General features: G+C 39.2%; 1 protein-coding gene across 6 annotated transcripts in view; it reads right to left on the bottom strand.

Moving 5' to 3' along the window:
• Nucleotides 1–285: 285 nt before the first annotated feature.
• The window catches only part of LOC5579004, a 511,737-nt gene continuing 497,049 nt past the window's right edge, over nucleotides 286–14,973 (bottom strand). For all 6 annotated transcript variants that reach the window (XM_021840273.1, XM_021840210.1, XM_021840335.1 and 3 more), the window contains one exon: nucleotides 286–3,448. In XM_021840273.1, the coding sequence (XP_021695965.1) occupies nucleotides 1,997–3,448 (1,452 nt within the window). In that variant the 3' untranslated portion in view covers nucleotides 286–1,996. The remainder of the gene's footprint in view (nucleotides 3,449–14,973) is intronic.

The following is a 14,973-nucleotide window of genomic DNA, read 5'->3' as shown; positions in this document are numbered from 1 at the left end:
AAGACCATTCCAGTTTCTGAGAAGAAGCTTTCAAGCATCTTGGGAAAAAGGTTCCAAGCTTCTTGGGGACGAAGCTTTTAATATTCTTGAGAAGACTCTTCGAAGCTTTTAGAGAAGACGCCTCCCAACTTTTAAGAAAGGCGCTTCCAATCTTCTTGGGAAGTAGATTCCAAGCTTGTAGGGAACAAGCTTCAAAGTATGTTATTCTTCTCAGCAGTAAAGGACACATTTGGGATAGTTTTAGACCAATGGAAAACCCCTGACGGAAACACATCCGCCGCATGATTCCTTTACATCTTTCAGTAATGTTCTGCTGGTTTATTCAGAATTTCTACACATTATTATTACAGTTGGCTCACGCCGCGCGCGTTCATTCGTTCGTTTGTTCGTATTCTCTAAGGTTAGTTGAGTTTGAGCCGGCCGGAAAGGGGCGGGCCCCCCTTGCTATTTTCTTCACCAAGTCTCATTTGGTTGATAGGCTCAACCTCTTTCCACAACCCAAATGAGACCAGGAGAAGTCTAATTCGGCGCTTCTTGCGGCTCGATTTCTGTTTGAGTGTTGGTATTGTTAAGCTTTCGATCCCTTTCCGAGTTCAGAATGGCGTCAACACGTTTTCGGCCGGACATTCCTTCTGTTGGGGTTTGTGTTTGTTTAAGTTACATTGAGCTTTGACTTTGTCTTTCCTTGAACCGTGTCTTACAGTTTTGGGAAGCAACCCTGCGCTGCGGTTTTTTGTTAGTTTACATGTATTCAGTAGAGATTTGAACTTGGTTGTAATGTAAGAATTAGTAAGTGGTTCCTCTCCTAAGATTTTCGGTTATGTTGCGGGAGTCGGGGGAGTTCAACGAAAGTATTCCGCCTATGTCTTTTGTTGTCTATGCATTAAGAGTGAGTATAAGTAATTGGTTGGTTGGTTGGTTGGATGATTGGCTTTCTTATCTCCTATAAATTGGGTATTGTGTGTACACGTTCGAATGCTCGGCACTCTCCGTTCACGCAGCCTTCTCATTCTCTCGCAATCGCAGCAACCATTCGCTCACGCAATCATCAGACTTGTCAAGAAAATCCAACGAAATTTAATAAGAACAAAGCGCAATAACGATCTCCGAGGGCCAATGCGATCACCACCATCATCAATTTTGTCAGAACATCGCCAAATTCGCCTATGGTAATGTCCGCCTTAGCCTACTTCGATTGTAGCAATAATATTAATAATAAATGACAATAACCAAGACGAAGCCTACTTTGTTTTCTTCTAAATAAAATAATAACTCAGCGAACACGCGTGTCTGTTGCCAATTTAAAGCTAAATAGTTAACAATTGCTAAATAAATGGTTCTCCTCTCCAACGCGCTAGGTTCAAGTAATTATCGAACTCCAACCTGCTGTCACTGCTTGAGGGGAGTGGCTCTCCCTGGCGCCCGCAAACAAAACTAATCAATATGGCGTACGTTTTCTGATTTTTATCCTTATAACTTTCGTGCACTGCTTGTTTTTGTAAGATAAATAGTTTGTGTGAGAGTGATGTTTATATATTACTAAGTAAATCAGGACCTCTTTATTTGATTGAATTTTGTTCCAAGGAGCAAAACGAATCAATCTGTTTGGCTCTCGCAAAAAATGGTGGTTATATTGGAGTTTGACAACTGTCAAACGCCAAACAGATCAACTCCGTTAACAGGAAAGAAGCTTAAGTTGTTCGAAACTCGGTTCCCTAGGTCAGCAAATTCGTAATACTGGTTCTGCTTGTTTTGCTTTATTCTGTCAAATTTACTCTTTCTCTCGGGACTTGACAGTCCGAATATCAAAATTTTAAGAGCATGAAAACTGTTGGAAACTTGTGTTAGTTTGCTTCTTATCGTACTAAACGCTAATCTTGCACATGCTCGTCACAATTATTCTTAAAAAAATACACAATTTGACGGTTTCCGCCCGCTTTCGCTACGACGATGACACAAACACATTGAAAGACCGATTTACCTGCTGCGGCGTCGCCTACTTGTGTTGGTGATGGTGGTGCTGTTGGCGCCGCTGGCTATGGTGCTTGCAGTGGTCGGCTCGGCGAAGAACCTCCGCGTACGAAAGGTCCAGTTTCTTCAGTTTGTGCAGATCTTGGCTGGCGGAGGAAGGTTTGAACTGGACTATGGCGTCGCCGTTTTCGTCCGTGAGGTCAGCGAAGCGATTACTGCTGGCGCTTCCGGCAGTGGTGCTAGCCGTGGAGCTGCGGAAGGTTTGGCCGCTGCGTTGCGAGGCAGATGCGTTCGGGGTTGGCGAGTTGACGCTGCGGTTGTAGATCGTCATTGAGTTGCCATTCCACTCGGTGGCGGCAGTTGCTGTGGAAGCGGAGGAGTTGCCGGCGGCAGGGGATGCTAGCGGTTCGTTCGGATTCCATGGCCGGTATGAGCTGCGCCCCTTCTTGCCGGTGCTGGTGTAGACTCGCGGAGGAGTTGGCAGAGCGATCGGAGAATCGGACCGATCCAGATTGTCTCCACGGTTACGGCGACGGCGCGACTTCTTCTTGTTGACGCCCACGGCAACGCTGAGGTATTCCAGCGGTTGACGCTTGTACGGGGTCAAAATGCGACCATCGGGCAGAGCAGCGACTCCTACTGGAGGCTTGTTCTCTTGTTCGCCGTGCTTCTCCGCGTACTTCGCTTGCTTCTCGATCTTCTTCCGCTCGGACTTGGTGATGCATTCCGACATGGCAAATGACTGTTCGGAAACAGCCGACGAAATGATACTCTGGGTGTCGTCGCCAAACTCGCTCGGAGGTTCGTCATTGGCTGGAGTAACCGGAGGAACCTTCGGGGCAGTCACTGCCTTCGCTGCCGGAGGGTTCTGATCATCCAGCAGAGGCAACTGCTCTCCCTCGTCGCGGTTGTTGGCAGCCTTCTTCAAGATGGTGAAGATCTCCCGGAACAGCTCCCGATGCGAAGGGCTGAACCGGAACCTGGAGTCGATCACCGTTTGGTCCTCGTAGATGCTAAACTTGCAGTTCTCGTCAGCAATCGTGCACAGGAAGTTCCTCGGGCCTTCGTCGGTCTGCGTGGCCTTGTTACTGATCTCGTCGGAGAATCCAGAACTGGTGGTCTCCGCTTCTGAGAAGTCCGTCGGAGTCCGCAGACCAATCTTCCGCCGTGTTCCATTGCTGCTCTGATCGTCCTTCTTGCTACCGTCCTCGTCCGTGAACTTCGTATTCAGCGAACTGAAATCACCCGATCCGAGCTCTTCGTGGGGATGGGCATGATGAGGAGCCGCCCCGTCCAGAGACTGCTGCTGTTGCTGCTGTCCAGACGAAGCATTCGTTGTCGGTCCACTGCTTTGCTTGCGACTCACCGAATTCCTTTGGACCTCCAGTAGCGCTTCATATTTCGCCACCAGCTCCCGGTATGGATTGTTCGAGCTAGCTCCCGACAGATCCAAGGTATCTGGCTTAGGAGAAGAAGTCTGCAAAGAAAGTGAGGTTAGTGTAACGTCAAACAGGCGAACGCATGCAGCTTCGATTTTTGTTTTATACAAGAGATTAAAAGAGTATAGGACAGAGAGATGCGCTGCTGCTGGATTCGGCTGTGTTGGAAAACTCTACAATACTGGAAAGGAGAGCGGCAGCAAATAAAGAACGTTTGTACAAATGTCAAAAGATTCTATTTCAGGCAAGATACAACCAAGCTTTAACCTAATCGTATTAGTATACTGGGTTCGACTCTCACTACTTAAGTACATCTAATGTCTTTTTGTTGTTTATCTACAGTAAAACTGGTCTCCAAAAAATTACGACTTTTAAAAATATCACATTAGTTTTCCGCTCCAGAATCGATCCTAAGTTGGCAATAAATAAGTTAGTAAGAACCTGTTACAACTGTACATAAAAGAACATAACCTCTAAAGCTACTCTCGTACTTTGAACTTATAGGTTAGGAAATGCATCATTCGCTTTGACTAATCAGCATTCAACTGTTTTGGCACTTGTCACACCTTCCATCGTTTGTCACTGTGGTGGAAAGGTCTTTCTCTCTTCATTTCGCTGTGCACCACGAATACACCGTTACAATAGAGAGATAGTGATAATAAACTTAAAACGTAATATAATAGAAAAAAAAATAAAAATAACAGTATTTACATAATATTGAACTGATCGTAGCTCGGCACACTGATCAAGCGGTAGATGAGCAGGGCCGGCCACTGGAACAACTTGAGAATCCACTTGATAATGGTAAACCGGCGCACCAGGGCGAGCCACAGTTCGAGCAACAGTTTGATTAGATTGACCGGCAACTCATGCAGGTATTTGGACGAGTGTGCACAGATCGAACAGTAGCGGGCCTACAAAAAGAAGAGAAAACACGGAGATCGGGAGAGAGAGAGAAAAAAAGGGGTAAGAAACAAAACGGAAAAAAACAAAACAACTAAACGGGTAATGAGGGAAGGGGGGGGACACTACAATCAAACAAACGGATAACAAAACCGACAAAACAATAGAAATGAAACATCGCGATAGTTTTTAGAGAGAGAAAAGAACGCGACAGAACAATGGACGAAACGCGCGGAAAATTTTGAAATGAGCGAAAGGTGTTTGGCACACTGTGATGGAAGGAGAGATGTACAAACAGAAAAACACACAAACGGAAGAGGAAAAGGAGGAAGAGAGCAAGAGAGAGAAAGGATAGGCCGCTGCGCTAGAGCACAAGCTGGAGTCTCATGAGCTTTCAAAACCCGAGGTACTTAGAAAAGTGTAGAAAGGACAGGCCAAAACCGTTATTTCTTTTGTTCCAGTATTACATCGACTGTGGTAATTGCAGTGAGTGTGAAGTACGGTTGCAACGTGTAGTTGGGAGTAATTGTATTATTTTTTAGATGTGTATTAATAAGTATCTACTGCATTCGTAAAAAAATCATAACAGTTTAGTTTCATAAAAAAATATAACGCCACGCTTCTCGAAAAATATTTGACCCCAAATTATTCACATTACAGCCACAATTTGAAAAAGAAGTGATTCATACGGTTTCGCTTATTATGTCTCCCATCAAATCATAGTTTTACTCACAAATCGTACTCAAACCATGAACAGGACACTTTTTGAGTTTTGAAGGAACCATTTTTGAAAATTAATTTATATAAATTTGGAGTGGAATTATTTTTTTCATTTTTTTTCTCTGGAAGTAGGTAGTAATTCGATTGATTCAAATTACTTGAGTATTGAGATATTGAGAAAAATCATGAGTTAACCCTATAATCATTTATCATGCAATTATAAGTATATTCTAGAATCTACGCCACCGAAGTTGATTCAAGAAATTTTCCTGAAACTTCTTCAGAAATTTATCCACTTCTAACTATAAGTCTCGCATAACCTGTGATCGCGCCCTATAAGCCATTGGTAACCGAGTGTGTAGCTTGTTGTTACCGAGCAAACGAATGGATTTTCACGTTATTCAACAATGCTACGATGAAGAGAAGGTCCTCTTCTATCTCCCAGTGGTGATAGTTTTCATCCTGGGCCATTCATTCGCTTAGAAACAAGGAGCTACACACTCGGTTACCAATGGCTTTAAGGGCGAGATCACAAGTAATGCGAGAAGTCTCGTATCTGTCAAAAACTACAAACCTAGTGATATGAAATGGCATAGTACTAAATTCAGTTTTCATTTAATAATACAGGGTGATTACTATATCCTGTCAGTAAAATAATTAATCATACAAAAAAGATGGTTGTATGAATTTTAATTAGCAGTGTATATCCATTTTTGGACATCTATAACATTTGTCTTCGCTATACATCGATAACATATTAATTTTTTTACCTCAATTTCCAGTCACAAGCGTTGTTTCAGAAGCATTACAGTTAACACGCACGTCATTCAGAAGCATATATTTTAACCAAAAAAGACATATTTTTTTCGCTAAATTTTTCCATAATCAGTCTTATGCTATTCCCTAGTAAGTCTAGAAGATTGTGATACCATGCTGTTTCAATCAGGCATTTTTTTCAGCGGAGTTTAGTCGAAAATACATATCTGTGGAAAACGTTCGTGCCAGGTGCAATGCCTTTAAAACAACACATATGACTAAAAACTAAGGTAAAAGAAAAAATATTTAATCTTTACTTTGTCAAAACAAACTTTATAGATGTGCTAAACAGGATGTACACCGGAAATTAAAATTCATACATAAGCCTTTTATCTACGATCATTTACTTTACTGACAGGAATTAGTAATCACCCTGTACGAGAGGAAGATTACCTCCATGAACTAAAAGAACTGAATATAAATCTCGCTGAACAACCTATTGAACAATGAGATCCTCGCCTCTCTAGATCTCTTTCGGTTATGACATTGCAGTACTAAAACTATTGGAAAATTTTACAATATAGATCGAGTGATAATGTTCTTAATTAGCGATATGCACCCAACAGAAGATGATTGGCTTCGTCATAAAAATCAAATCTCCCATATTTTCCTAACTATTCCTACGATGAAAATGGTGTTCTGTGAAAATTTCAACTTTTTCGGTGGTGATTTAAAGGTGGCCCAAAAACAATGTAGGTTTATATGGAAATTACTATGAAGAAATTTTGGAAAATATTCCAAACACGTTAGCACTATAATGTAGGTATGAACTTATTATCCCATAGGGAAACCCCATTCTTCAAACTCTAATAAAGGAAGTTGCTGAAGAATCATATCTTTTTAGGATCTTATTTTGTTTGGGACTTTTTGCTGGAGTTTGCAGAGCTAAAATCCAATATAAAGCTAAATACAGTCATCCCTCCATGAGTCGATATTGAAGGGACCATCGACTCATGGAAATATCGAGTCATGGAACAGCATTGCTATGAATAGCTGTTTGAGGGGACCATCATAGTAACTATGAAATTTGATTTTTAGTATGGTTCCATGAGTCGATATCGAGTAATGGAACATCGACTCATGGAGGTTTAACTGTAATAGCAAACAAACGCATGAATATAGCTCTTCTCCCATTCGTCGTATTGTTGTTTTCAGCAACTACCTTTACTAAACCCGAGCGGTTCCACGCGAAATCGTCCATAAAATGCTGAAATCTGACATGTGCCATTCCGATTTGAATGAAACTGCGCAGATGTATTAAGTATATGAGACGAAAATTATCTCATATAATTGGGGATCGTTTAGAATCGAGAGTAACTTCTGATAAGGGCGTACGTATTTTTAGCACCACCATTTAAAAAAAATTGTACCTCGGAAACCGTTTGTTATAGAGAAATAGTGTCTGAGGAGAAATGGTAGACAATCAAAAAGGCTTTGTAAAAAAAATATACACTGAAAAAAAAATACTTTTATTTTCATGAAAAAATCGAAATCAAACCTTAAAACACAAATTGCAAAAAATAGGTATCTTCGATTTTTTTTCAAATTTTTTCTGTAAAATTTCAATGTAAAACCAGATGTTTTAAGCATAGTTTCAACATGGTGCAATCTAAAATAAAAAAGTTTTTCTAAGAGCAACTTTTGGTGCATTTCTGAAAATTCAATTTCTGGCCGTAGAAAAGACGTTTTGATGCTGTAATATGATTCTTCATTCAAAAATTCAAATTGCTAATAACAATGATCTTCCTAAAACTAGCCGTTTTCTAGATATTTAGGATTCAATTATATTAATATCATAAAACTTAAGAAAATACGCCCGTTTCATAAGTTACTCCAGATGCTCCACCAACAATGTTACGTTCATCTCTTTCCACATTAATATCCCATGTTTTAAGGGCAGTTTCAACATGGTGCAATTTAAAATATTTTTTTTCTAAGGGCAACTTTTGGAGTATTTCTGAAAATTCAATTTCTGGTTATAGAAAAGGCGTTATCCAAAAACAATTCAAAATTCTAATATCAATGATCTTCCTAAAAGTTACCGCCTCAAGATATTTGGGATTGAATTATATTAATATCATAAAACTTAAAAAATACGCCCGTTTCTTACATTATTCCAGATGCTCCATCAACAATGTTACGTTAATCTCTTCCCACATTAATATCCCATCTACTTTTTCTTCGACATTTAGACGGTTGGATGAACTATTCGAAAGATGGATGAAGAATCATATTACAGCATCAAAACGTCTTTTCTACGGCCAGAAATTGAATTTTCAGAAATGCACCAAAAAATGCTCTTAGAAAAACTTTTTTTTTAGATTGCACCATGTTGAAACTGTGCTTAAAACATCTGGTTTTACATTGAAATTTTACAGAAAAAAATTGAAAAAAAATCAAAGATACCTATTTTTTGCAATTTGTGTTTTAAGGTTTAATTTCGATTTTTTCATGAAAATAAAAGTATTTCTTTTTCAGTGTATATTTTTTTACGAAGCCTATTTGATTGTCTACCATCCCTCCTCAGACACTTTTTCTCTATAACAAACGGTTTCCGAGGTACATTTTTTTTTAAATGGTGATGCTAAAAATACTTACGCCCTTATCAGAAGTTACTCTTGATTTTAAATGGTCTCTCCACCAGTGGAAAAAACTTATTCTATTATATCGAAACTATGTGCAAAATTCCATTTGAATCCAAGGTAGTCGAGTTTCATCGTTTACCGATTTGACGTGGAACCACTCACCCTGAAGAATGAGTTTTCACAGTATTTTGAACATTTTTCAAAATTTCTCCACCCACAGTAATTTACTTACATCGTCTTTGGGCCCTTCACCTCTGAAAAAGCTGAAAATTTCACGGAATACTATTTTTATCATTAAAAAGGTAGGGAGATTTAATTTCTAAACTTTTTTGAATTTTGAACCGCCGTACTCTGGACGACTTGATAAAGAACTCCCATGAATGTTCCTGGATCAATCTCTCGTTGAATTCCTGGAGGTGTTCTTTGGAGTCATCTTGTGAGAATCCTGAACGAAATCCGTACAAGATTCATACGAAATCTACGGGCAAATTCATCGGAATTTTAAACTAATCTTTTTTTTTTTTTGTATGGTATTCAGTTGGAGCTGCCTGACAGCTTAACTTGTCAAGGCTGAACCCTCGGTCTGGCTTTTGCCAAGTTTCCCCCCTACCAGGACCAATACTCAGACGGACTAGGCAATGGCGCCCACATGAACACTGTTAATCTCATCGGAATTTTAAACTAATCAAAACAAATCCAAATCCTGATGAAATTCTATGGGGAATATTTAGTGGGATTACTGGAAATGCCTTTATAGAAATTCTTCGGAGAAAACTTTACTAAAATGTTCGAAGCTGTGATTACAAAGGATTAACACAAAATATACACTTGTCAACGACGAAGTTTCGTCTTTCAACTTGGTCGATGAAGAGTGCCAAGAGTGACAGACAGAGAGCGTACCATCTAGTGGCTGTTTATAACGTATTCTCTAATTCTTCCACATTATTCTCGTTGTTCTAGTACTACTTTGCAGTAAGAAGAGGCCCAAAGTCACCCTTTTGACCTTGCACGGCGGTACGAAAGATTCAGGGAAGATAAATAAGCTGTAACAGATAATGTTTGAATATGGTTTTCCAGCGAAACTTAGGCTGATTCGTGCAACGGTAAAGAATAGGTGTCAATTGACGTGACCTTTATATCTCTGATGCTAACGGAAATGTGTGGATTTGGCGATTTCAAGGACATCGCAATCCGTGACAAGCTTGTGTGTGGTATTCCCAGATGCGAGCTACGTTTTTAATGCGAAAGGCTTGACGCTTGTGAAAGCGGAGAAGACCATCAACAACACGAAGGAAGTTAGAGCGAATTGAAAGCAAGTGTCCCGTGAGTCCGGAGGAGTGGGTATATGTCAGGTCTCGTGGACCAAGTAAACACCATACAGGAGCCGTAGCCGATCAGTTTAGTTTGATCGTGAAAATCGTTCTTCATCACGATCTTGAAAGTTTCACTGCAATCAATGTGTCTGAAATGGTCAAACGTGTCACTTCTGCTTTTGATTTGAACTTTAGTGTCAGGTACTAGACTCGACAACAAGGGAAGAAGTCAGTAAAGTTTGTCGCAGATGACAAAGAACCTTAAAATTTTTCGTCGTCAGATGAACTGAGGAATATCAACGAATTTTGGTTCTGATAAGGTTTGATCGAAAATATCAATATGTAGATAAAGATAGACTGGGGAGCTGCAGTTTCTGACGTTAGCAAAGAGAGGAACGTTTGAGAAATAGGTAATATTACGTTTCCGAAGTGTACGAAAAAGTTAGTGGCGTACGAAGGAAGTCGCTTAGTGGTTGAAGTACAGAGATTGGTGATGGCGAAGTGAAACGGAGATCCATTAAACTGAACCAACTGTCGCTGCCGAATTCAGAGGAAAGTTTCGTGGACCATATTCGAAGCTTCCGTCGAAGCTTGGTATCCCAAGTCGCCGAGGTTTGTTCTGGAGGAGGAGCGAGAGGAACCAACGAAGTAAACAATCTAAGTAGGACGAAGACATTTAAGATATGTGTAGCTATGACGAAAGTCGTTCATGGGTTTCTTGGTATTCTCTTATCTGTTGTTACGACCGCACTCATACGAGAATACTGAGAAGCTGATGTTCCGCGTCGTCGAAGTGTGTCACATGAAGAGGATCAGCGAAGATCGTCGTCGTCAGTAAATTAGAGCAACCGCCGTTCAAAGGACCATTGCAGTAGCCCTGAAAACAATTTTTTTTTGTTCTACAGCGACTATCCGCATCTCAATGTTCTACATTTCGATATATCTCCCTATATCTATGATTTCTTCGATCCCGCCATTTTGTATTTTCCTTTCCATATCACGATGTCCTCTTCATCTCGACATCTCCATGTCTCGATGTGTTCATGTTCATTTTTGTTACCGATTTTTTCTCCACAAGTGGATATTCCAAATTTTAGTGAAATGATGCCTAATCGGCAAGTATCTTCCTGGATACGGAGTGGTTGTCAATCTAGTTTTCATTGAAAATTTGTCCTTTGTCTTGATCAGGCATTGAAAATGCTCAGCTCATGAGCAAAGATCAGTTGATTTTAGGGTAACTTGATGCTCAGCTAAGGAGTAGGTCGTGAGTGGTCAAATTCGTTGAATGTTGACGATCATCATCATCTCTCTGCTTCATCAGCGCAGTTCAGCAATAAAAACCAACTGAGCATGAAAGTCCATTGATAACATTCAAGTTATTTATAAAATTTTTGGAGTGTGAAGGGCACTTAAATTGCTATAAGGCAATTAAAGTGACAAGCTGAGTAGTTTTACATGATAATTCAGAAAAAAAAACGAGTCTTCACGATATAGAGATTCATTATATTCATTTTTGGTAAAAATGCTAAGCTCATTTTGTATCCGCACAGTGAGCTTTCATGATCGCGAACTACCGTCGCACTGAGTAGCACAGTTTGAACACAGCATAAGATCGCTTTAATTGTTCAACGTTCATGTTCATCAACCTCGCTCACGTCTTCAATGTCTAGTCTCGATTTCTCCCAAGCTCGAAATTCCTTTTGATATCGAGAGTGGAGAGTCTACTGTATAATTCAAGATTAAGATATGAAATACCGATCTATGGAGAGTGCACCGTAACTCCTAAACGGAAAGAGAAACGAAGTTCCCTGCACATCAAATTACGCATTTTCAAAGATCAAAACGCAGGGCTCCTTTGGTGAGATATAAGAATTGCAAACGCTAGAGCCAGAGAACCAGTTTTTTTGGACCACCCTAAGTTCATTTGGTGGAAATGATCTTAATCGATTCGAGAGCTACAGGAAATTGTTTCTTAACAAAGTTACTTGAAAACTAATGTGAAACTACTTTGCCGAAACATGTATGCCATAATTACTACAAATAAGAAACCCTACTCTTTTATTTCTATGAAAATATAGACCAGCCTAATATTAAATAACATCAAATAAAGAGCATATATGCTCTGCACCTTTTCTCGCAACTCCGCTTCCTGGACTAGTGTGTGCGTTGATTAAGTTCGGTAACCATGGTGGCTATTATGCAGATGCAACTCAGAGAGTATGCTATCGCTAAACTTCTTAGGGGCGATTCAAATATGACGTCCATCGTTTTTCGGGATTTCTAGACCCCCCTCCTCCCTGTGTCACGCTTTTTCCAATACCTTATACACGTACTGTCACACTTCCATAGACCCCCCCCCCTCCCCCTAATTATGGACGTCATTTTTGAATGACCCTTTGATAAGTAGATCTTCATACTTTTGTTACCGTGACACGCCATATTAACGTGGGATTAAAGCAATTAAATTTCAAAATAGTCAGAAAAATAAAATTATGAGAATTTTTAATTCTTTCAAATGCAATATCATACCGTGCTGCTTCGAATTACAGTCTTTTTATTCACTTTAAATCCCAAGAACTGGCAACGTGTCAATCCAGCTAAAACCGTTGACAACTGAGTAAAAATGTTCAAGCCTTCAAGTGACATTCTTGTTTGAACAATGACAAAATAATATTTTTTCTCGATCAACCAATGAATCATTAAAAACAAATTCCACAGAATAATTTTGAACTGCAGTGGAGAATAGTAAATTTTTCCGGCAATGCAAATTATGTTTTATTTTTGTTCATTTACGGTCACAATACTGCCCACCGATTCAAGCACTCCCTACCTGTCATTGGCTCCGATAGTTTTATCCACCACACAGTGAATAGAGTAACAGTACTTCGAAGTGGTTTTACCGGCATTTTTGACTAAAATAACGTTTTTTTGCTTTAATTATGACGTCTTCTATGATCGCCATTGATGATAGTTGATGGAATAACAATTTTTGCGTAAATTAAGGCTGGTGACCAGTATTCCATGCGACCGTGCAATTCTAATCAACACGGTATACTGTTTTAGATATTTTGCATAAAAAATATGATTTGTACCAATTTAATTATACCCAAGTAATCAGTGTTGACAGACTCACACTCAAATCTCAATCAATACGCTCTCCCGTAAGAGCAAACTCATTAGAGATCTGCTTCGCAAATCTCACGCTTGAGATTTTGATGTCAAATCACTAAATCAACTCAAACCGTAAAACATGATTCAGTTGCAAAACCCGTCAAAAACTCGTGAAACCCGAATGTTGCTGTTTACGTTAGAAAGGATTACTATAATTTGACCGGACTAACAAGAAATTATTGCTTGTGTGAGTAAACTGTGGAAAAACGAGACAATGAGTCAAAAAAGTGAGCCGATTCATCCATGATTTTATGACTGCTGAGTTGCGTGATTGACAACTCACGCATGAAAAATCTCAAGCGTGAGTTATGAGAAATTGAGTTTTTCACAACACTGCAAGTAATCATAAGCATTTGATGCAACATTGCTTTTATTCGACAAAAATCAAGAGCTGTTAGGCAAAAAAGCATCAACGCTACATTATTAATGTATCAATGCACTTATAATGCATTATGAATTGCTTTATTGCTTTATCTATGCTATTGCATTAGTGCGACTGTATTGCGCTGTTCACACCAAATCGAACAGAACACTGTGAAAGTGTGCCGATCAAGCTCACTGTCGCTGCTTCATATTGCACCTAATCCACCCAGTGTCTAGTGTTCCTAATTACGGTCTTAATTACAGACGTGAAAATTCCAGTGATTACATGCAAAAATTGTGTACAAATGTTTTCGAAGGATTTAGTGATGAAAAATAATCATTTTTAGCAAAAACAATACTGTTTCATTATTTTTTTATAACGAATAACGAAACAAGTAGAACATGTGGACTGAATTCATTTCAAACAAGAAAAGTGATAATGTATTTTTCATTGAAATTAGTTTTTTCACACATACCTTTTTGTTTCATTGCCTCTTCCTAGAAATATCCCCGTACATTGTTTAATGGTATAAATGTAATATAACAGTTCGGCATACGATTAAAATACCATGAAATACCATAAGCTTATAATTACCCATACATTATTTGCTTTTTATGAATAAATATGGTTTAACAATTTCTTAACTGTTTGCCTTACATTGAATTTGGCAAAAAATGCATGTTTGGTGTGGATAGTTTGGTGAATTGTGCGAGTACGGTTCTGGTTTATGCGGGCGTGCAATGGGCAATTGAGGATTTTTTCCGCAGGCCCACATCAACGAAAATTCAATTTTTGCCAATGAACAGTTCGGATTCCGCCATGGACATTCGACCACTCATCAACTTTTACGTGTAACAAATTTGATCCGTTCCAACAAATCTGAAGGCTACTCTACTGGTCTTGCTCTTCTTGACATAGAAAAAGCATTCAACAGTGTTTGGCATGAAGGTTTGATCGTAGAATTAAAAAACTTTAATTTTCCAACATATATTGTTAGAATAATTCAAAGTTATCTGTCAAATCGTACACTTCAGGTTAATTATCAGAACTCCAGATCTGAAAGACTTCCTGTAAGAGCTGGTGTTCCCCAAGGCAGCATTTTGGGACCAATATTATACAATATTTTCACATCTGACTTACCTGAGCTACCTCAGGGATGTCAAAAATCTTTGTTTGCGGATGACACAGGCCTCTCCGCCAAAGGACGAAGCCTGCGTGTCATCTGTAGTCGATTGCAAAAAAGTTTGGATATTTTTTCTTCATACTTGCAAAAATGGAAGATTTCTCCTAATGCTTCCAAAACTCAACTAATAATATTCCCACATAAACCAAAAGCTCTTTATTTGAAACCTTCAAGTAGACATGTTGTCACGATGAGAGGGGTTCCAATAAATTGGTCAGATGAAGTTAAGTATCTAGGGCTCATGCTAGATAAGAATTTAACTTTCAAGAATCACATTGAGGGCATTCAAGCCAAATGTAACAAATATGTAAAATGTCTCTATCCCCTTATTAATAGAAAATCGAAACTTTGTCTTAAGAACAAGCTTTTGATATTCAAACAAATTTTCAGGCCAGCCATGTTGTATGCTGTACCAATATGGACTAGCTGTTGTAATACCAGGAAGAAAGCTCTGCAGAGAATTCAAAATAAAATTTTGAAAATGATTCTGAGGCTTTCTCCCTGGTAT

The sequence above is a fragment of the Aedes aegypti genome, chromosome 1 (assembly GCF_002204515.2).
Source record: "Aedes aegypti strain LVP_AGWG chromosome 1, AaegL5.0 Primary Assembly, whole genome shotgun sequence".
NCBI classification, from domain to species: Eukaryota; Metazoa; Arthropoda; class Insecta; order Diptera; family Culicidae; genus Aedes; species Aedes aegypti.
This window is presented reverse-complemented; position numbering and strand designations above follow the sequence as displayed.